The 22,973-nt window shown below is 45.6% G+C and overlaps 1 protein-coding gene across 1 annotated transcript; it reads left to right on the forward strand.

The window, feature by feature from the left end:
• The first annotated feature begins 4,134 nt into the window (after positions 1-4,134).
• On the forward strand, positions 4,135-9,285 carry Rbp7 (retinol binding protein 7). The gene is made up of 4 exons (XM_028758000.1): positions 4,135-4,220; positions 5,584-5,762; positions 6,183-6,284; positions 9,050-9,285. The coding sequence occupies exons 1-4, from the start codon at positions 4,148-4,150 to the stop codon at positions 9,098-9,100; spliced, it is 405 nt and encodes a 134-aa protein (XP_028613833.1). The 5' UTR covers positions 4,135-4,147; the 3' UTR covers positions 9,101-9,285.
• Positions 9,286-22,973: the final 13,688 nt, after the last annotated feature.

Consider the following 22,973-nt stretch of genomic DNA (forward strand, 5'->3'; position numbering starts at 1 on the left):
TTTTTTTTTTTTTTTTTGTCTTTTTGTTATTTTTTTCAGAACTGAGGACCGAAACCTGGGCCTTGCGCTTGCTAGGCAAGCACTCTACCACTGAACTAAATCCCCCACCCCCCCCCCCCCCTTTTTTTTTGAGACAAGGTTTCTCCGTGTAGTCCTGGTCATCCTGGAACTCACTCTGTAGAGCAGGCTGGCCTCGAACTCAGAGATCCACCTGCCTTCGCCTCCTGAGTGCTGGGTTCAAAGGTATGCGACATTCAGGTATCCTGAATGTTGGTTCAACAGCCAACTTAAAAAAAAAAATGTTGGGGCTGGTGAGATGGCTCAGTGGTTAAGAGCACTGGCTGCTCTTCCAGAGGTCATGAGTTCAATTCTCAGCAACCACGTGGTGGCTCACAACCATCCATAAGGGGATCTGATGTTCTCTTCAAGCAGGCAGATATATAAGCAGCAGAACACTCATACATTAAAAATTTTTAAAAAGTTAACAAAGTTTGACTTAGTGTCAGTGTTAACCGTGTCACCGTGCATGATCACGATGCCTGTTAACTGATGTGGAAGGGCCCTGTACCACTGGCAGAGTTTAGGTCTTGGAATGTGTCATGGGAGATATGAGTGGGCTCAGGCAGGCATTTTCTCTGCTTTTGACTGTGGATGTCTGGTAGCTTCAAGTTTCTGTGGCCCTGGCTTCCCTGCGAGGCTGGACCATAACTTGGAATGGAGAGTTAAAATAAACCCTTCCCTTGATAGGTTGCTTTTGTCTGGGTATTTCGTCACAGCAACAGATAACAAAACTAAGACACATCCATTTGCTTTTACGGCGCAGACACAGAGCCTAGAGCCTCAGTGCGGGCTCTCTTATCACTGAGCTGCGTCCCCAGCCTGGTTTCCAGTTTTCTTCTTTTGAATTTTGGAAGGCTTGGGACTCTGGTGGAAGTGATGGCACCCAAGTTCTGAGACTGCTTTGTAGGACACAGGGCAGCAGCTTTGTGGTTCTCTTGGGACTCTCAGAGAACTCGGCCTCCCATGCTATCTGGGAACCCTAACACCCCATAAAGAGCCCACAATTTATGGGACGCAGCCCTCAGCTCTCAAGTCTGGATGGGTTTCCAGCTAACACACAGTCAAGTCCGATCAGCTAGTCATGAGCTTGGACCACAGTTTGGATGTAGCTTCTCTACCCCCTCCCACTTCAAGTCAACTTACTGTGGCTAGGATGACATGGAACTGTCCCCAGTGAGTCTTGCCCAAACCACACATCTCTCCTCTCCTCTCTTCCCCTCCCCTGCCCTCTTCTCTTCTCTCTTCCCCTCCCCTCCCTTCTCCTGCCCTCCCCTGCCTTCCCCTCCCCTCCCCTTTCCTCTTCTCCCCTCCCCTGCCCTCCCTCCCCTCTCTTCTCCTCCCCTGCCCTCCCCACTCCTTTCTGTATTGGATATGAACTTAGAGCCGTATGTGCTACCTAAAGTCTAGCTTTAATCCTCCTAATTGACTTTGAAGCAACTTACCTGAGGAAAAGCTATGAGCCGGCAAGACAGATGCTTTCAAGTTAAGGTTTTGTTTTTTTAATTTGTGGTTTTGCTTTTTTTTTTTTTTTTTTTTAAGATGATGTCTCACTGTAGCCCAGGCTGGCCTCAAACTTGCTAATAGCTAAGGATGACCTTTGAAATTATAGGCATGCATCACTGTGCCTTGTTTATGCAATGCTGGGGAATGAACCCAGGGTTCCTGCATGAGAGGCAAATGCTCTAGCAACTGAGGTAGAACTCCAGACCTAGAAGCTCCATGAGGAAGAAATGGGATGTGGAAGGGGGCCAGGAGTGTCTAGGGGAAGCTCCTCCTGGTACAGAGCAGCATTGGAAGAAGCAATCCTTCCTTTGAACTAGAAGGCAAAGGCACTAACCATGCAAAGACCAGGTAAGCCGCCGCAGGAAGAGGGGTGCCCCCCCCCCCACCGCAGGGATCTGGCCGCAAGAAGAGGGGTACCCCTCCACAGAGATCTGGAATAGGATGAGAGCTTCATCTTTACCAATACTAACATAAAACTGAGGTGTGAGGGCTGGAAGGATGGCTCAGTGGTGAAGACCATGCCCTGCTCTTGTGAAGGACAGGGGTTCTGTTCCTGGCACCCAGCTGTAACTCCAGTAACTTCCAGGTGTTCTGATGCCCTCTTCTGGCCTCTGTGGGTACTGCATGCATGTAGTGAGCATACATACTTCCAGGCAAAATACTCATACACATAAAACAAAATGAACTAATTTAAATGTGGTGGTTGGAGTTAATAATCCCAAGGGATTATAAGAATGTCACAGTAGTAATTCTTGCAGACATCGTGTGTGGATGATGTCTATGGCTGATACTGTAGACTAGTCCACTTTTTCTCCTCTCGCCTTCTTTGGCTCTCTCTGCAGCAGAGGCTAAATCCTGGAGACTACATCTCCCAGGCTCCCTTGCAGTTAGCAGTGGTAATTGACATGTTGGGTCCATGAGAAGTAACTGGAACTGTTGTGCTGAGGGAGTTAATGCTGCAGAGTTAATGGCGTGTGACACTGCCTACTCTGTCCCACATGGCTGACATCTGAAAGCCAATTTAAGACAGTGAAGTCAAAACCAGAGGCAAAGGTCACCAGGACCACAGAGGAACCCAGTCTGTGTCACCTAGGTATTCACTCCATTATAGAAATGCTGGGTGAGAGGCTGGGTTTCACCCATGAAGCTCTGCTTAAAGCACAAGCACCATATAAACTGAGTATGGCACACAGGTGTGGCACACAGGTGTGGTACACAGGTGTGCAGCACAGGTGTGGCACACAGGTGTGGTACACAGGTGTGCTGCACAGGTGTGGTACACAGGTGTGGTACATGCCTGTAATCCTAGCAGAGGCAGCAGAATCACAAGACCATCTTTAGCCAACATAGTGAGTTAGCAGACAGCCTGGGCTACATGAGAGCTTGTCTCAGAAATGAGCCAGGTGTCAGGGGCAGCCCTGCTTATACACCGAAGGCCTAAAATCAGCCATAGCCCTAAAATCAACAATAGGCCTGACATACATGCCTGTTAACAAAGTCTTGGGTCTCTGTGGAAAAACACTGAAACAGATGACTAGAAGCTATTGTAAACAAGCAGCTTTGATGGAAAATTGCCAGGCTGAATAGTCACAGATCTTGTAGCTAGGTAACCTTGGTGGATAGTACCAACTTAGATAAGGACAAGAGAATCATAGGCGGAGTCATAGTGGTCTGTCTCTTGAACCTTCACCCAGCTGACACTCTGTTCTGGAAGATATCTGTACTCCCCCTGAACATCTACGCTCCTGTGTCATCCCCTTCCCCACGTCCTGCCTTTTTGTGTATATAACCTGTGTGTGAAAAAGTAAAAATGGTGATCTGATCAGACTATCGACAGATCGTCACTTCTTTTCGTCTTTGCCTGTTACCACCCCCCCACCCTCCCACTCTCTTTCAGGTGACCTCCCTGGACCACTGTTTAATGCCCTGCTGGACAGCCAGGCACTAGGTAGGTGGAACAGTTATTAAGAGCACTAGCTGCTCTTTCAAAGGACCTGAGTTTGGTGCCAATATCTGTGGAGTGGGTAAGACCACAGTCTGCCTGTAATTCCATCTCCTGAGGATATACCCTCTTCTGGCACTGACACACATGTGTTATACACTCACACAGACACATGCACATAAACAAAAATAAAAATGAATATTTATTTAAACCTGAACAGGGTAAAAGAAATGAGTTCCTATTTATTAGGATGGTTGGGTGTTACCTTGGGCTTACACATATACTGTTATTTGTGCTGACACAGTATTCGATGCCATGAGTCTGAAAACCATTCTTTTAGCCATTAACATCGAGGCAGAGGAATAAAAGATGACCTGGGACACACTCTGGGTTCAGAGGTGTTTAAAGTTAAACGACAGGAGGGAGTCACAAGGGAAACAGAGGTTGCCAAGGTAGGGTGGGGCAGGAGAAGGGATGGAGCCAGGAGCACATGGGAAAGGAAGCTTTCCCCACCCCCAGCTTCTCTGTCCCCTCCCGTGGTCCCCTCGGGGGCCCCATCCTGGCTCCACCTCTGCCCCATTGACAATATAGAGCACCACAGCTGGTGACTCTCAGGCTTTGGATGCCGACAGACACACAACCATGCCTGCAGACCTCAGCGGTACCTGGAACCTTCTCAGCAGCGACAACTTCGAGGGCTACATGCTGGCCCTGGGTAGGACCCTAAGGGCTGTGCAGCCAAGGGGAAAACGGTGGGGAGCAAGGCCTTGGGTCTCCAGGGTTGAGTGAAGGCAGCCTGTCCTGTCTGTTCCAGGTCCTTCTGTCTCCTGTGGGTTATATGCTCTCGTCTGGTCAGTGCCTGCTCTTGTCCCAGAGTCCCTGCTCCTCTGTCCATCCTCTTTCTTCTGACCGCCTTGTCTTGTCAGCCTGTCAGTCATTCCTGCCCACACCTGTCTGTCCCTCGACTTCCCTCTGTGTCCCTCTAATCTCAGGTGTGCCTGTACTCCTGTCTATCCAACTTTGCGTGGGTACGGTTGGGAGCGGCTGGGGCTCCTAGGGGCAGGGCGGGTCCTGGCGCTCTAAACCAGGCAGGCAGCAGTTGCAGTCTGCGTGAGAATTCAATTTCCCCACTGGAGCTGAGCCTGCTTGACCAGTGTTGGGAGTCCAAGGCGACTCCTGCAGATGAATGGACAGAGTCAGCCTGAGCTGCCCGTGTCTGCGGTGGGAGAGCTGCTCCCTAGTTCCTGAAGCCTGTGGTCACCGGTGGGGTGCGTGGGTCCACGAGAGAGGGTCTGATCACTGTCCCTGCTTCCTAAAAGACTCTCTCGGCATGGCGCTGCCCCAGCAGCTTGCTCTGGCTCTGCAGATTTGGGCAACTATTCTTGGGTACAGAGCACTCTAGTCTGTTTGCCAGGACTTGTGTTGGGATTTATTTGTTTGGGTTTTTTGTTTGTCTGTTTTGAGATTAAGGTCTCACGTTGTAGGTCAAGCTGGCCTAGACCTCACTTTGTAGACCCAGGAAATCCTCCTCTCTCGGCTTCCCAAGTATAGGGATTAGAGACCTAAGCTACCATACCTTGATACACTTGGTACTTGACATACTTCCTTTTGTCCTCAAGTAAATAGAACCTGCTCCAAACCTCCAGTAAAAGCAATTTTTTAAAAAAATTATTCTTTAGGGGCTACAGAGACAGACTCAGTCACGCACATGGCAGCTCACAACCATCTGAATGCCCTATTACAGGGAATCGGATACCCTCTTCTGGCCTCTGTGAGCACTGCACACATGTTGTGCAGGTATTCATGCATACACATTAAATAAATAAATAAATAAAATGTATAAAAGTTCTCTTTGAGTCAAGTATAGTGACACACACCTATAATCCAGTATTTGGAAGTTGAGGCAAGAAGATTGGACATGTAATGTCACCTTTACTTATACAAGTTCAAAGACAGCCTGTGTTATGTAAAATCCTGCTTTAAAACAAGCTGTTCTCTGACTTACACATGCATACCCACACATACATTAACATAAATAATTAAAATAAAAAACTGTAATAAGAACAATAACTTTTTAGGTATTGACTTTGCAACTCGTAAGATTGCCAAGTTGTTGAAGCCACAGAAAGTGATCGAGCAGAATGGGGATTCCTTTACCATCCACACGTGCAGCAGCCTGAGGAACTACCTTGTTAAATTCAAAGTTGGAGAAGAATTTGAGGAGGATAACAAAGGCCTGGATAATAGAAAATGCACGGTAAGGGGTTAGGCTGCAGCTAAGGGCTGCGGCTCTCACTTAACAAGCATGAGGCCCCGGTAAGATTTCAAGCACCATAGAAAAACGTAGGCGTGGGGCTGGAGAGACAGCTCATCAGGTAAGAGTATTTGGGCTCTTGTAGAGATTCCAGGATTCAGTTGCTAACACCCACATGGCAGCTCAGAGACACCTGTATCTGTAATTCCAGGGGTGCCCTCTTCTGACCTCTGTGAGTACCAGACATGCACATAGTACACATACATGCATGTAGCCAAAATACATACACAAATAAAATTCAAAAAAAATTAAAATGTAACATAGGCTGCAGATTTCACAAAGTTAACTCTGCATGCAGTCTACCTTGGTGATGTTTAAGGATGCTGCCAGAGCAAAGCACCGTCTCTCTCTTCCTTCACACAGAGCCTGGTTACCTGGGAGAACGACAGACTCACTTGTGTACAGAAGGGAGAGAAGAAAAACAGAGGCTGGAGCCACTGGATCGAAGGGGACCAGCTCCACCTGGTACTGACTCACCCCGTTCTTTTGAAAACGTTTTGGGGGAAGAGTGGGAGAAGAGGTTAAAATCTCTATTTCTTTATTTGTATTTGTATTTGTGTGTGTGTGTGTGTGTGTGTGTGTGTGTGAGACATGCATGCAGTACCTGCAGAGACCAAAAGAGGGCGCTAGATCCCCTTGTAACCGGAGTTACAGGTGGTTGTGAGCTGCCCTATAGGGGTGTTAGGAACTGCACCCTGATCCTTTGCAAGGCATTAAGGACTCTCAACCACCGAACCATTTCTCTATCCCCTTGTTTGTTTGTTTTTTTTTTTTTGGTTGGTTTGGTTTGGTTTTCGAGACAGGGTTTCTCTGTGTAGCCCTGGCTGTCCTGGAGCTCACTCTGTAGACCAGGCTGGCCTCGAACTCTTATTTTTTTTTTAACTATTTCAAAAAATTGTCATCAACTGTATATTTTGATCATATTCTATCTAAGTCCTCCCAGACTACATTTTATCTCCCTACCCACCTGAACCCAAAAGAAATAAATTTTAAAAACCAACCCCCCCCCCAAAGACAATAGAAGCATGGAGTCCATTTTGCAGTGATCACTTCTCCTGCACACGAGGTGTGCCCCGGAGAGCAGCTGATGTATGGCGCCATAGGAGAAAACTGGTTTCTCCTCTCCCAGAAGATATCAATTGCAAATCGGGTTTTGGCTGGGCGAGGGACTCTGGGTCATTTTTCTTCTCAGTGCTGGGATTTGTCTGGCTTGGCATTGTGCAGGTCTTATGTATGCTGTCACAGGCTCTGTGAGTGTGCTCACACTCCAGCCCTGCTGTGTCTGGGAGAGGCTGCTCCCTTGGAGTCACCCACCACCTCTGGCTCTTCGAGTCTTTCTGTCCCATCTTCTGAAGCCCTAGAGCCTCCAGGGCTGTCTTAAAGCATCCTGTTCAGGGCGGAGTGCTCCAAGGCCTCTTGCTGTCTGACTGCTGTCCAACTGTGGGTCTCTGTTCATTATCATCTATGGCGAGAGGAAGCTTCTCTGTTCAGGGTTGGACAATGCACTGATGTGAGTCCCAGATGAGTGTTCTTTGTTCTTATTTTTAAAGAGCTAATGAGGTAATACATACACACACATACACAATACACACACACACACACACACACATACACACACACACAAAACCCTTGGACAGCCACTCTACTCTTCTCTTTCTCTCTTCAAGTCTAAGACGTGTAGAAAGATCTTGAGGGAATTTTTGTTTTCTCTTATTTTGTTTTGTTTTGTTTCAAGACAGGGTTTTGCTGTGTAGCCTTGGCTGTCCTGGAACTCACTCTGTAGACCAGGCTGGCCTTGGACTTACAGAGGCCTGCCTGCCTCTGCCTCCCAAGTGCTGGGATTAAAGGCCTGTGCCACCACTCTAGGCTTGCTTTTGTTTTTGTTGCTATTGTTTTGTTTTGAGACAGCATCTCTCTTCATAGCCCTGGATATCTTGGAATTCACTATGTAGACCAGGCTGGCCTTAAAGTCAGAGAGATCCACCTGTTTCTGCCTCCTGAATGCTGGGACTAAAGGCATGCACTATCATTCTAGGCTGAATTGATCATGCTTGGTTTGGTTTTTAAGATGTATCCAGGACAGCCAGGGCTATACAGAGAAACCTTGTCTTGAAAAACAAAACAACAACAACAAAAAAAAATTTATGTATGTGAGTACAATGTTGCCATCTTCAGACACACCAGAGGATGGCATTGGATCCCATAACAGATGGTTGGGAGTCACCATGTGGTTGGTGGAAATTGAACTCAGGATCTCTGGAAGAGCAGTCAGTGCTCTTAACCGCTAAGCCATCTCTCTAGCCCTGACCATATATTTAAACACACGCACACACACACACACTAAGGTAGTGAGCTGACTACTTCATGTTCCATCTGGCTGATGGACTGACATTTTAATGAAACACATCCTTGAGTTAAGTGTCTAAGAATCTTGTTCCAGGGGCTTGGGGCGTCGCTCTCTCTGTTGGTAGAGTACTTGCTCAGAGTGTGTGGAACTCTCCATCTGAGCCCACATCTGTGAGCTCAGCACCTGCAAAGTGGAGGATGCGGGAGGGTCAGAGGTTCAAGGTCAGCTTCAGCTTCATAACAAACTGGAGGTCCGCTTTGATGCTATGAGATCAGGAAAATAAGAGTGTTTCACGGTGGTCTCTGCGATCAGTGAAACTCAGTCCATGGTGCATCTTGTTATGTCGAGAGGCCGGAGGCACAGCTCACTGCCTCTGGCTGCTGTGGGGCCTTATTCCTTCACAGAGGGGCGCTGGTTTGTTTCACAGCCAGAACTGCGTGACTACAGGTCACAGCTCAAACCAGTCAATACTTCTAAAGTGCAATCTAGAAGGTATAAAATCTGCAAAGCATAAACAACCAGGGCTGGGTAAGGTGGCACACACCTTCAATCCTAGCACTTGGGAGGGAGAAGCAGGTGGGTCTTTGTGAATTTGAGACCATTCCTGGTTTTCATAGTGAGTTCTGGGACATCCAAGGCTATGTAGAGAGACCCCATCTATATGTATGTGTGTTTATACATACATGTGCACACACATATGTATAACTGTACCTGTGTTTGCAAGTTTACACTAACTCCAGTAGAGACTGTCAGGATCAAATTGTTGGACACCCATTTGCTGTCAGTATGAGAGGGATGGAGAAGATTGTACATCTGGTATCAGAGCTGTTGAAAATGTACATTAACTTTTTTTTCTTTCTTCTTCCCTCTCTTCCTGTCCCAGGAAATGTTCTGTGAAGGCCAAGTATGCAAACAGACCTTCCAGAGAGCCTGATCCATGTCCAGCAACAGAGCCCACTTGGGGAAACTGCTTGATGCCAAATTATCTTGCAGAAGGAACGGGTGTTTATTTGGTTTGGGTTGATGAAGGGCCTTGTAATTGGAAAGATGTCACACAGCCTGTTCCAGAAACTATTTGATTTCAGGACATTTTCAGCTCCAATAAACCTGTTCATATGATGCTGATTTTTTTCTTTCTACATTTAACATGATTTATTTATTTGTTTATTAATTTATTTATCTGAGGGGCTGGGGACATAGCTCAGAGGATAAGAGCATTGGCTGCTCTTCCAGAGGTCCTGAGTTCAATTCCCAGCCACATGGTGGCTCACAGCCATCTGTAATAGGATCCGATGCCCTCTTCTGAGCTACAGGCATACATATAGGCAGAATGCTGAATATATAATAAATCTAAAAAAAATATGTATTTGAGACAGGTTCTTACTCTGTAACCCTTGCTCACCTGGAATTCACTATGTAGACCAGGTTGGCCTTGAACCCACAGACATTGCCCATCTTTGCCCCCTGAGTGCAGGGATTAAAGGGCCAGGCCACAACCTACTATTTTTTTTTTAAAGATTTATTTATTATTTTATTTATGAATACACTGTCGCTGTCTTCGGACACACCAGAATAGGGCATCCAATCTCATTATGGATGGTTGTGAGCCACCATGTGGTTGCTGGGATTTGAACTCAGGACCTCTGGAAGAGCAGTCAGTGCTCTTAACCACTGAGCCATCTCTCCAGCCCCCCACAACCTACTATTTTAAGGAATGTTTGAAAGCAATGTGCAGAGTACATACTGGGGAACAGGATATAATTCCTGCCTCTGAGGCTAGTGAGAAAGGTTTCAAAATAGCTTCTGAAGGTGGACAGGTGGTGGCACTGGCCGGGTGTGAGGCTGTAGAGGTGGCCTTGATACACATGCCAACAGGAAGCACTTTAGCTGGAAGGCCAGGAGTTCTTTCAAGGGATTTGGTTGCTTGTTCTTGTATGGGGTCTCACACTGAGGCTGGCCTTGAATTTATATCCTTCTACCTTGGCCTCCCGCTGCTGGGAGTTACTGACATGGTACTTCACATCTGGCTCATATGGGCACATGCAGTCTGGTGCTCCAGAGTGGTGCTCCACTTAACTGAGCACAGGACGTGCATGGGTAGGTGAGAAGAAACTGGAATAAGGGAGATCATCAAAGGTCTACTATCAAAGACCTTAAATAACAAGTCTTAAAAATCAGAGTTTGGTTGGCTGGAGAGATAGCTAAGAGCACTGGCTGCTCTTCCAAAGGACCCAGATTTAATTCCCAAAACCCACATGTCAGCTAACAACTATTTGTAACTCCAGTTCCAGGGGATCCAACCCTTTTCTGGCCTCTGTGGGCACCAGGTGTGCATGTGGTACATGCAGGCAAAATTTTCATACATTTAAATAAAAATCAGGAGCCAGCAAGATCGCAGTGGGTAAAGGCCCTTGCCCTCCTCTGACAGTATGAATTCAATCCCCACTTGGTGAAGGAGAGAACTGATTCCCCACAAGCTGTTCTCTAACGTCCACAGGAGCATTATGGCATGCATATGTACACGCATGCGCGCGCGCGCGGACACACACACACACACACACACACACACACACGCATGCACCCGCGCACTGGTCAGACTTGTCCCCAGTGTAAGAGGAAGATCACACTAAGAAAGTGCGGAGATCGATTATCAGTTTGACAGGAACTAGGCTAGCCTGAGACCTGCTCTGGGCATGCTTTGAGGGAATGTCTGAATTTAGTTAATTGAGGTGAGGAAACCGGCCCTAACTGGGAGGCACCATTGCCTGGACTGAACAAAAGGTCCTCAAACCCCTGCTGCTGCGAGACTCCCAGGCTTTGGAGGGCTGCAACCTGGGACTGAGTCAGCACAAAGCCTTCCTTCTTTACCTTGCTATCCTCAGGGTATTTTTCCACAACAGTAGAATGGAATCTAGGCAGTAGGGAAGCTGCGTGATCAGAGAGGAGATAGGGCTGTCGGTGGGGGAGACTCTTGGAGACGTAGATAAGAAAGTCCCGGTAGAAAGCCCGGGGCAAGTCCCCTTAACAGGCAAAGACTGCGTCTGGAGCAGAAACAGCCATTGTAGATGAGGAATCCGCAGTTCAACTGGTGAGTAAGGCCGGATGCAAGGTGAGGACTGTGGTAAGATGACCGTTTCGGCCTCCAGCAGCAGAAGGAGGAGGAAGCCCACTGGGAGCGAGCAATGTGGTGGAAGCCGGAAGTGGGGCTGCAGCTCCGCGAAGGGGCGGGGGCTGCTCAGCGGGGGAGCAGACGAGGAATGGCGGGAAGCCGAGCACCGGGTTTCAAGGCCATGGGACTACCCAGATGAGAACAGCATTCGGAAGCCCGGTTGAAATCACAGCATCAGGAATCTCAACACAATCAACATTCCCTGTCATGGTGGTCAACGTAGAGACAGTGTAACACTTAGGCTGGAAGCACAGTTCATTCAACATTTTTTTTATGTGAAAAAAAAATATGCATATGAAACATTATGTTGGCCACCTTCACAGCGAATGCTAACTGTGCTGCGGCTCTAGAAGCTGCGGCTTCAACTAGGGACTCCTTTTATGTTCCACATCAGGATGGTTTTCCTGTCTTTCTATCCTGCCTCAGTGAGACTCAGTAAAGATTTAGGGGAACACTAGACAGACTAGGATTCAAGTATCTGAGGCCTAAGCCCCCACAGTTTAATGCCCGGAAACAACCTAATACTTTTAGGAGCCTAAGGAAGGACTTCCGTGGAGCCAATGACGTGCTAGCTGCACCAGGCGCTGGATGCAACTTCCCTCCCCTGACTCCCGCTCCTTCTCTGCAGGCTGGCGCCAGCTGGAGGGGCTCAGGGGCTCAGACTGGAACCAATGGCCACTTTGAGTTTCAACTCGAAGCGTCCACCAGGGGGAGGCTGCAGGAGCTCGCTGTGCAGAGCTGAGGAGGGCTGCCACGTGTCGGATGAGGACTGCGGGGAACCACGGAGCACCGAGGAGGCTCGCTCCTTCCCCAAACCCAGGGTTGGGCTGTCTATGCAAAGGTGTAGTGACACGGAGAAAAGACAAATTTTTAAGGAATAAAAGAGGAAGCTTTTCGCGACGCTGCTTCTGCAAGGTATCTGAAGCAAGCCAGCTTTCCTGGGAGGATCAAGAATTCCAACTCCACAGTGTGGACTCCAGGGGAGCAGGAGAGCGGTGGAGCGGGAGAACAATGGGAAGTCTGTGTTTAAGGAGGTGACCTGCAGTTCTGCACGCAGACACCCGAGGGAAGCAGAGGGGACACTTGGTCCTTGGTTTTAGTTAATTTTTATTTATTTTTTGTTTATTCTTGCCCAGTAGGAATAGAGAAATCTTTCTAAAAAATAAACAATTTCGAAAAACCTAAAAAAATAAATCAATTAATAAAAGCAAGCAAACAAAAACAATTTTTAAAAATTAGTACACAAACACACACACACACACACACACATCCTTTCTGGTGGGTTGGAAACAAGATCTCATTTTGTAGCTCTGGCTGTCCTGGAACTCAGTATGTAGACTAGGCTCCCCTCTAATCCACCAACCTCTGCCTCCTTGTGCTGGTATTAAATATGTGGGCCACCACACCCAGCTTTTTTCTTTCTTTTAATTGTGGTAAAAATACATATATGAGGGTCAGGGAGATGGCTCAGCACACAAAGGCACTTGTCACTAAGCCTGACAACTTGTGTTTGTGATACCTGGCATCCACATGACAGGAGGAGAGAACAGAGTCCTGAAGCTTGTCTCTGATCTCTGTTAGCACTTGCACACACATAATAAATAAATAAATAAATGCAAATAAAATACACATAGGGTGGCATAAAGCCTTAGAGATATATTGCCAAAGTAGAAATGTGCTGTCTCCCTGGGAGCACGATTGGCTAGCATACAGAGGCCCTGAGTTAAGGCAAGCATTGCAGACAGAAAAAAACACGTAAAATCGACCATGTTGGTCCCTTTAAACAGTACAAATGAGGAGCTTGAAGAACATCCATACTGCTGAGTGTGGTGGCACACACCTTTAATCCCAGCACTCAGGAAGCAGAGATAGGTGGATCTCTGTGAGTTTGAAGCCAGCCTGACTCTCTCTCTAGAGAGAGAGTTGGATCCAGGACAGCTAGGACTACACAGTCCCTAAATAAATAAACAAGCTCATTTATACTGTCAGGTATGGAGACACTTATGTAATCCCCAGCACTGGGAGCCAGGAAGTACAGGACTCAAGGTCTGTGCCGGGAACTCAAGGCCAGTCTAGGTTACACAAAACCTATCTCAAGCATGCAAATCAAAACCAAACCAAAACAAAGGGCGTTGTTTCCATTGCTGTGCCGACACCACTACCTGAATAGTGCTTTCCCAATTCCACATGGATGCTATGTCCCCATTAAACACCACTCCCCGGACCCCGAAACCACCGTTTGCTATCTGTCTTTAAGAATGTCACCGCTCTAGGGACCTTGGATGTGGGAGATATTGCAATATTTTTATTTGCAGATGTGGCATTGTGGTGTGTGTGTGTGTGTCTGTGTACGTGTGCATGTGGAGGTCAAAGGCCAAAGTTAGGTGTCTTCCTCGATTGTTCTCTCTCCCCTTTGTTTTTTGAGACAGGATCTCTTACTGATTCTGGAGCTTGCTCATTTATCTAGCCTGGTTGGCCAGTGAGCTCCAGGGAGAGGGAGCTGCCTGTCTCAACACCTCCTGAACACCCAGGGCTAGGATTACAGGCTTACACAGGCGTGCACTACAACACCCGGCTTTCATGTGAGTGCTTGGGATTTGAACTCAGGTTCTCATGCTTACACTGGGACCTGTCTCCCCAGCCCCAGTGTCTGAATTATTCCACATATTGTTAATCTCTAAAGTCCATCTGAGAGTGAGTCAGAATTCCCTCTCTTTTTAAGGCTGAGTTACATAAAGATTTTGGTTTTTTTAATGAGTATATGGATGTGTCAGTGTATGCCACATGTGTATGCCACGTGTGTGCTGGTGTCTAAGAAGACTTCCTGGAGCTGGAGTTACAGTGGTTGTGAACTACCGAGTGTGAGTCCTTGAAACTGAACTCTGGTTCAGTTTCTGCAAGAGCAGTGCATGTTATTATTATTATTATTATTATTATTATTATTATTATTATATTATTATCATTACTATTTTAAAGTTTTTTTTGTTTATTTAATGTATATGAGTACACTGTAGCTGTCTTCAGATACATTAGAAGAAGGCATTGGATCCTATTACAGATGGTTGTGAGCCACCATGTGGTTGCTGGAAACTGAATCCAGGACCTTTAGAAGAACAGTCAGTGCTCTTAATCTCTGAGCCATCTCTCCATCCCTCTTTTTTTTTTTTTTTAAGATTTATTATTTTAAACTATGTGTACTTGGGGATGGTATTTGTATCAAGCACAGTTGCTGGTGGAGGCTAGAGGCATGGGATCCCACTGGAGTTACAGGCTGCTGCAGGCTTTCTACCATGGGTCCTGTGCATGAGCTAGAGTGTGCTCCTAACTGCAGAGCCATGGCTCCAGCTCCTGAGGCTGGACTGTTAGTCCTTGTGTTGCTGGAGCCCGTTCTGTTTGTCCTTTCTTCCATTGCTTTCTGGCTCATTGGGTAAATAATGCTGCTCTGAACCAAAGTGTTAGAATGTAGCAGTTGCAATCCAGCCCTTGCTTGGCTGAAGCAGAATGATGTCTCAGTTCAAGGTTAGCCTGGGCTATAAGGGAGTTACAGGCCAGCCTGAGCTACATAGCGAGTTCCAGACCAGCCTGGTGGGACACTATATGGCTCAAAACCAAACAAAATAGTGTACGAAAAAAAAAATCTCACTGAAATTCCTACCTCAATCCCTTTGGCTGGGAAGTGGAATTCCTGGGTCATGTGGTAATTCTGTGGAAGAACGGCCAAAACACTCCACACTGACGTTACCAGTGGACACTCTCACAGAGAGGCTTTCTTCCCTTCTTTTTTTTTTTTTTTTTTTTTTTTAGTTTGGTTTTTCGAGACAGGGTTTCTCTGTGTAGCCTTGGCTGTCCTGGAACTCACTCTGTAGACCAGGCTAGCCTCGAACTCTCGAACTCAGAAATCCGCCTGCCTCTGCCTCCCAAGTGCTGGGATTAAAGGCGTGCGCCACCATCGCCCGGCTGCTTTCTTCCCTTCTTGACCAACAACTGTCAGTCTCTGGCTTTCGACAGTACCCATCCCTGTGAGTGAACTTAAAAAAAAATGTGGAAAAATCTACATAGCATCAAACTGACCATTTAAGGGTTGCAGAAGCAGCTTGGTAACAATACTGGGCTAGCACGTGTGGAGAAGCAGCTCGGTAGTAAGACACGGGGCTAGCATGTGTGAAGCCCTGGATTGGATGCCCAGAACTGAAAAAAACGACGTTACCTTTCTACTTCATTTATTTCGTAAAGATTTATTTATGTACATGTGTAGACATGGCCTGATGGGGGTGTGCATGTGTCCACAGGAGTCAGAAGTGGTGTCGGGCTCTCCTGAAGCTGGACTTGGCAGCAGTTGTGGGTCACTTGATGTGAGTGTTGAGAACTGCATCTGCGTCCACTGAAATAGCAGCAAGCACTCATACGTACTGAGCTATCTCTACAGCCCCCAAGTTACCTTTTAAACTAATTCACTCAGTTCAGTGCACCAAATACACTTACAACATTGTCAGCCATAACTGCTGTCTAACTCAATAACTTCTCTCTTGCATTAAAATTATTACCGGGCATAGTGGCACACACTTTCAATCCCAGTGCTTGGGAGCCAGAGGCAGGAGGATCTCTGTGAGTTTGAGAGCAGCCCTGTCTATATAAGGAATTCCAGGGCAGCCAGAGCTATACAGTGAGACCCCCGCCTCCCTCTTTCTCTCCCACCCTCTGTTCACCCACTCTCTGTGTGTATTACTTAAAGATTTATTCTTCTTTACGTATGTGTATCCGTGTGAGTGTATGGGGTGTGTGTGTGTGTGTGTGTGTGTGTGTGTGTGTCTATCTGTGAAGGCCAGAAGAGGATGTCAGATTCCCTGGAGCTGGAGCCGAAGTCACAGGCAGCTGTGAGCTAGCTGGAAACTGAACAGAAAGTACTCATGGTGAGACATTTCTCCCCAGCGCCAGTTATTGTTGTTATTATTGAGAAAGGGTCTCCATCTGTAGCTAAGGCCACCCTGGAACTGCTCACATGGCCCCCAGGTTGATATAAAATGTTTGCCCCTCCTGGCTTTTAGAAACACAGGCCTAAGCACTGTACTTGGCTCATGATTTCCATTTTGTTTTGTTTTGTTTTGTTTTTCTTGGTGTAGCTTTAGCTGTCCTGGAACTCCCTCTTTAGACCAGGCTAGCTTCAAACCTGCCTCTGCCTTCAGAGTACTGGGATTAAAGCATTAGAGGTATACGTCACCATGCCTGGTTTTGGTTGGTTGGTTTGTTTTTGAGACAAAAGTTTTACTGTGTAGCTCTAGCTGGGCTGGAACTTGTTATGTAGACCAGGCTGTCCTGGAACTCACAGAAATCCAACCTGCCTCTACCTCTCTCATGCTGGTATTAAAATCATGTACCACTATGCCTGCCCTACTTATTTTTTAATATATGTTTTTACCATAAAACCAAACTCACATCCTAAACTGTACCCTCAAACTCAAGATTTTGCAAGCATGCTGGTGCACACCTTTAGTCCTAGTGGTTGGGAGGCAGAGGCAGGTGGAACTCTGAGTTGAAGGCCAGCCTGGTCTACAGAGAGAGTTCCAGGACAGCCAGGACTACACAGAGGAACCCTATCAAAAAAAAAAAAATCTCAAAAAGCAAAATTCCCTCAAGATCTTTCTGCATGTCTCTGGAATGCTGGTATGACTACACAGAGGAACTCTATCAAAAAAAAAAAAAATCTCAAAAGGCAAACTTCTCTCAAGATCTTCCTGCATGTCTCTGGAATGCTGGCATGGGCTTATAGGCCTGTGCCACCACATCAGGCTTCATGAACTTATCATTCCCTCAAATGGGAACTTCATACCCAATAGGATTCCACAGAGCTCCTGCCAACCCAACCTGCTGTCTGGCTATGGTGTTGCCTATTCTGACCCCTTTTATAAATGAGATCATATGAGAAACATGTGCTTTCTTCCCCTGAGGATAACGTCTTCAAGGTTTGTCTGCACTGTAGCATAAATTGGCACTCCATTCTCCTTTATGTCTGAGATGTCTGAGTGATATTCCGTTTTACAGCTAGGCCACAAATGGCTGGTCCACCATCTGTTGATGGCCGTTTAATGACTTCCACATTTCTACTGTTGTGAACAGGGCTGCAATGAGCATTCATGTATGAAATTCTGCTTGCATATCTGATTTCAGTTATTTGGGATATCTGCCAAGGAATTAAATCTGGGTTACATAGTAACTCTGAGTCTAACTTGTTAAGGGGTTAGAAGCCTGTTTCCCACAATTCTCAAACCATTTATATCCCTAAAAGCAGTTTCTGAGTTTTATATATGTTTTTAAACTTTCATTTATCATCATCATCATTTGTGTGTGTGTGTGTGTGTGTGTGTAAGCTATGTGTGTAATGTGTGTGTGGAAGGTGTGTGTGGAAGGTGTATATGTGAGGTGTGTATGAGGTATGTGTGTAAGATATGTGTGTGTGTGAGATGTGTGTGGGTGAGGTTTGTGTAAGATATGTATGTGAGGTGTGTGTGTAAGATGGGTGTGTGGGAGGTATATTTGTATATGAGGCGTCTATGTGAGGTGTGTGTATGTGAGGTGTATGTGTAAGGTGTGTGTGTGAGGTACGTGTAAGGTATATGTATGTATATGAGGTATAAAGTATGAGTGTGAGGGTTGTGTGTGTGTTTGCATGTATAGGTCAGGTCTCTTCTTCCTCCTCTATGTGGGTTCTGGAGATTGACTGCAGGATGCCAAATTCTCATGGCAAATCCCTTTGCCATGGGCTTCATGGTTCCTATTTTCAACATTAGAGTTATTTCCTCTTTGTGTGTGTGTCTGTGTGTGTTTAGATAGTCTGCATGCATTCAAAATCAAACCCAAGGCCTCATGTAAACTAGACAAATGTCCACCACTCAGCTACACTTCAGTTCCCAAAGGGGAAAAGGAAGAGGAAAGGAAGTCTGCAGATAAAGAGAGAACTGTATGGCTTTAGTGTTTTGTTTGTTTTGAGAGGTTTCACTGTGGAGCCCAGGGTGTCTTGGAACTTGCCCTGTGGACTAGGCTAGATTAAAAATGTGTCTCTCCCCACCCCCCCCGCTAACCTTTTTCTTTTAATTCAATATTTTCAGGTACTGGAGAGATGCCTCAGTTGTTAAGCAGACTGCTCTTCCAGAGAGCTGGTTCAATTTTCAGTACCCACATGGAGGCTGGCTTTCTACCACTTATAACTCCAGTTCCAGGTCTAATGCGTTCCGGCACCAGGCATGAGCACTGTGTATACACACACGCAGGCAAACACACATACATATAATAAATAAACACATTCACGTCTCTCTCTGTCAGGGGCAGCCCTGCTTATACACTGAAGGCTAAAATCAGCCATAGCCCTAAAATCAGCAATAGGCCTGACATACATTCCTGCTAACAAAGTCTTGGGTCTCTGTGGAAGAACACTGAAACAGATGACTAGAAGCTATTGTAAACAAGCAGCTGTGGTGGAAAATTGCCAGGCTGAATACATAGACCTTGTAGATAGGTAGCCTTGGTGGATAGTACCAACTTAGATGAGGACAAATGAATCATAGGTGGGGTCATAGTGGTCTGTCCCCTGAACCTTCACCCAGCTGACACTGTGTCCTGGAAGATATCTGTACTCCCGTGAACACCTATGTTCCTGCGTCATCCCCTTCCCTACATCCTGCCTTTTTGTGTATATAACCTGTGTGTGAAAAAGTAAAAACGGTGATTTGATCAGACTATAGACAGATCGCCTTCTTTGAGTCAGCCTGTCCCCCACTTTCTCTTTCAGTGATCTCCCCGGACCCCTGTTTAATGCTCTGCTGGCCAGGACATCTCTCTGTATGTACATGAACTTGAATGCACATATGTGTAACTGCATGTGAGAGTCCCACGTGAGTACCTATGGAGGTCAGAAGCGAGTGTCGGATCCCCTGAAGCTGTACTTAAAGGCAGTTGTGAGTCACTAGACATGGGTGTTGGGAATGGAATTTGGGTTCTTGAATGCTCTAAACTACTGAACCATCTCAGCCATCTCTCCATTTGTTTGTTTGTTTCTGAGACAAGGTCTCACATAGCACAAAGTGCCATTGAACTTGCTGTAGTCCAAGAGGACCATGAGTTTCTGGTCCTCCTTCCTCTGCCCTCTGAGTACTGGAATTACAGACCTGTGCATCCTTTGTGTGGCCTGAGGATTGTGTGCATGACAAGGACTCTGCCAACTCAGCTACATTCCCAGCCTCGTGAAGCTATTTTATCACAATTGCTTAGGTTGGATTCAATTCTGCATTTATTTGTAGGGGTTCGCCATGAATCATTATTAAGTAAGTTCCTAGAATATAAGAGAAGGGCCATAAAAAGAATGATGAATTCAAAATATATTATTCTAACACTGAAAAGGAAATTTTTTTTAGGCCACACCAAAAACAATAATTTATTACAAATAGGCACAATCAGTAAAATCTTTAAATTTTTTCATAATCTAAGCAATAAGTGAGTGTAAAACAGAAGACTTAAATTTGTGTTTAATTTATATTGTGGTATTGACATTGACGTAACTGATATGATCGTAGTACACCATGGTGACAACAAAGGCAGATTGGCTGATGTATACACTGATTCAGAATATTACCATTAATCAGGGTATGATCCAGCTTTTGGGAGGAAGAATGGAAGGACCAGCACTTGGGAGGAGGAGTGGGAGGACCCACACTTGGGAGGAGGAGGAACGGGAGGACAGCACTTGTGAGGAGTGGGAGGACCAACACTTGGGAGGAGGAGTGGGAGGATCAAGACTCCAAGGTCATCCTCAGCTTTATAATGAGTTCCAGACTGGTCAAGGTTACAAAACTACGTTTAAAAGTAAAGACGCTGTTACTAATAAACATAAGAGGTCCACACCTGTGGCCCCAGAGTTTGTGAGGCGGGGCAGGAGGATCAGGATACCAAGTTATATACGTACATACATATGTATATATGTATGTATATATATCTCACCACAGTGATGGCTCAGTAGTAAATGTGCTTGCCATCAGTCTCACAACCTGATTTTGATCTCCAGAACCCACAGTATGGAGGGAGAGCCTCGCCCTTAGAAAGAAGTCCTTCAACCTCCAGGTACATGCTGAGGCATGCACATGCTCCTACATACACACTCATACACAAACAAAACAAATGTAAAAAATAAATTAAGTTCCAGGAAACCTTTTCTTTTCTGGAACGAGGTAGACACTTTGCTCATCATGCTTATTTTAGAGTGGAGATGTTAGAGATGCAGGCTATGACCCTGAGGACAGTGGGTACTCGGTGTTGTCAGTCAGTATGTAGAATCTTACACTGTTGTGCATGTCAGGGGAGACACTGTGTTGCCCTCCAGCATGTCTTAGCCTCTCCTTATTTTTTTCTACTCACATAACTGAAGTGGGATTAACTCTATAGACAGAATGTTTAAATGTTAAATTTTAAATATAATCTGGATGGGAGAATTTTGGAGCAAGATGTAGAATTAGTCTATGTAATGGTTTGTATATGCTTGGCCCAGGGAGTTGTACTATTTGGAGGTGTGGCCTTGTTGGAGTAGGTGTGTCATTGTAGGTATGGGCTTTAAAACCCTAGTCCTAGTTGCCTGGAAGCCCAATATTCAGGTTAGCAGCCTTCAGATGAAGATGTAGAACTCTTAGCTCCTCCTGCACTATGCCTGCTGGGATGCTGCCATGCTCCCACCTTGATGATAGTGGACTGAACCTCAGAACTTGTAAACCAGCCCCAATTAAATATTCTCTGCTGGGGGCCAAACCCAGAAAATTACCTGCTATTCTCGAAAGCCTAGTCAGTGCAAAGTTAAGAAAGGATGCTTGTGGGTCTCAGGTCCCAGGAACTCAAAGAATATCTGGTATTTCCAGGAGCCGGTTGTGACAGTGGAATGGTCTTGGGCAATGAGGATATGACAGTGGGATGGTCTTAGACAATGAAGATTCAATAGTGGGATAGCCATAAGCAATGATCCTTGCCTAAACTTCCTATTTTGCTGTGTCTTTATAACCTGCCTCCTGAAATTAAAGTTAGAGAGCTTGATCAGAACCCTAGACTTGCTCTCTCTCTTGTCCCTTCATTCTTTCACCCTCTTCCCTAGGGTCTCGTCGAATTTCCTCTGGGCTGGGACAGTTGGTGCCCAATGTGGGGCCTTTGGGTCAGGGTCTGATTGAATGTTGCTCCCACATGGATATGCTTCAAGCATAGGATAGATGTTTCACTGTAAAGGCGAGTGAAAAGAGGAGATCCGCATGGTGATCATCACAGAGTTGCCTGCCTGTGAGACTGATCTGGCTAAGGTAAGAAAAAGCAACGAAATCATTTGGACAAGCATTAAGCAAACATGAATTGTTCTTAAAAGGTCTCAAGGAGTCCCTCAAGACAGGAGGAATAAGGGTTAAGAAAAAAGGATTTTTAAAAATTCTTTGATGTTTTCCCAAGAAGGGATTATTGATAAAAAGCTCTACACCTCCTAAGGAGGAGATAAAAAGTTAAACCTTGAAGATGAGAGAGAGGAAGGGCTATAGTAGTCGTGTTAGCAAAAGAGAAGGAAAAGGCTATTTCAGAGCTCTCCTGGGAGTGGGAGAGAATCAGGAGACATCCTGCTTTCTCTCTGGCTCCTTAGTTCTGTTTTCTTTGTCTACTTGTCTGTCCTTGGTGCACCAATCTGTCCATGTGTGTTAATTGCCTGTCTTTGTATCATTGTTTGAATGATTGTTGTTCTATGTTTCATGGTCAAAAAATGGTTAGACAAGGTGATTTTCTCTTGAAATTACTGCTAGAAAAAGTAAGAAAATTTTGTTTGGATAAAATATATTAGATGTACATCTACTTCATTTTTGTTTCCGACTGTTTTTAAAAGTATAAAAATGTTCTGCATGTCTTGCTTATAGATTATTTGCCTATAAGTTATTGGGTATGATTAAAAATTTGCAACTTTGGTAACAGAAAGTTGGTCTAAAACTGGTAACTCAGGATTGGAGTTATTCAGAAACCATATGTATAAAAATAGAATTTAAAACAATGTCTCTTTAATGAGATATTAAAAGCTGCATTATTATGCATTCATATATAAGAACTGGCAGCCAAACTTTGTAAGATGAAAGTAATGCACTTGGTGTTGATTTTAAAGATTTATTTATTTATTTATTTTTAATGTATATGAGTACACTGTTGCTGTCTTCAGACACACCAGAAGAGGGCATCAGACCTTGTTACAGATGGTTGTGAGCTACCATGTGGTTGCTGGGATTTAAACTCATGACCCCTGGAAGAGCAGTCAGTGCTCTTAACCACTGAGCCATCTCTCCAGCCCTGGTGTTGATTTTAGAGAAAATGGATTGTTAAAAATTGATTTTGTTCAAAACAAAACAAAAAGCCGGGCAGTAGTGGTGCACACCTTTAATCCCAGCACTTGGGAGGCAGAGGCAGGTGTATTTCTGAGTTCAAGGCCAGCCTGGTCTACAAAGTGAGTTCCAGGACAGCCAGGGCTACACAGAGAAACCCTGTCTCGAAAAACCAACACAAAACAAAAATTGATTTTGTTTCCCAAAATTATAGTTATACTCTAATATTACAAAAAGAAACTCAAGAATATATTTAAACTGTCAATGTT

The sequence above is a fragment of the Grammomys surdaster genome, unplaced genomic scaffold, assembly GCF_004785775.1.
Source record: "Grammomys surdaster isolate TR1022 unplaced genomic scaffold, NIH_TR_1.0 126185, whole genome shotgun sequence".
Lineage (NCBI taxonomy): Eukaryota > Metazoa > Chordata > Mammalia > Rodentia > Muridae > Grammomys > Grammomys surdaster.

What these genes read in the sequence shown, in the direction of transcription:
- Rbp7 (XM_028758000.1), top strand. Translation starts at nt 4,148, where the DNA reads ATGCCTGCAGACCTCAGCGGTACCTGGAACCTTCTCAGCAGCGACAAC. An exon ending in TGGATAATAGAAAATGCACG is followed by an intron (nt 5,763 to 6,182) that starts GTAAGGGGTTAG and finishes TCCTTCACACAG; the next exon opens with AGCCTGGTTACCTGGGAGAA. An exon ending in AAGGGGACCAGCTCCACCTG is followed by an intron (nt 6,285 to 9,049) that starts GTACTGACTCAC and finishes TTCCTGTCCCAG; the next exon opens with GAAATGTTCTGTGAAGGCCA.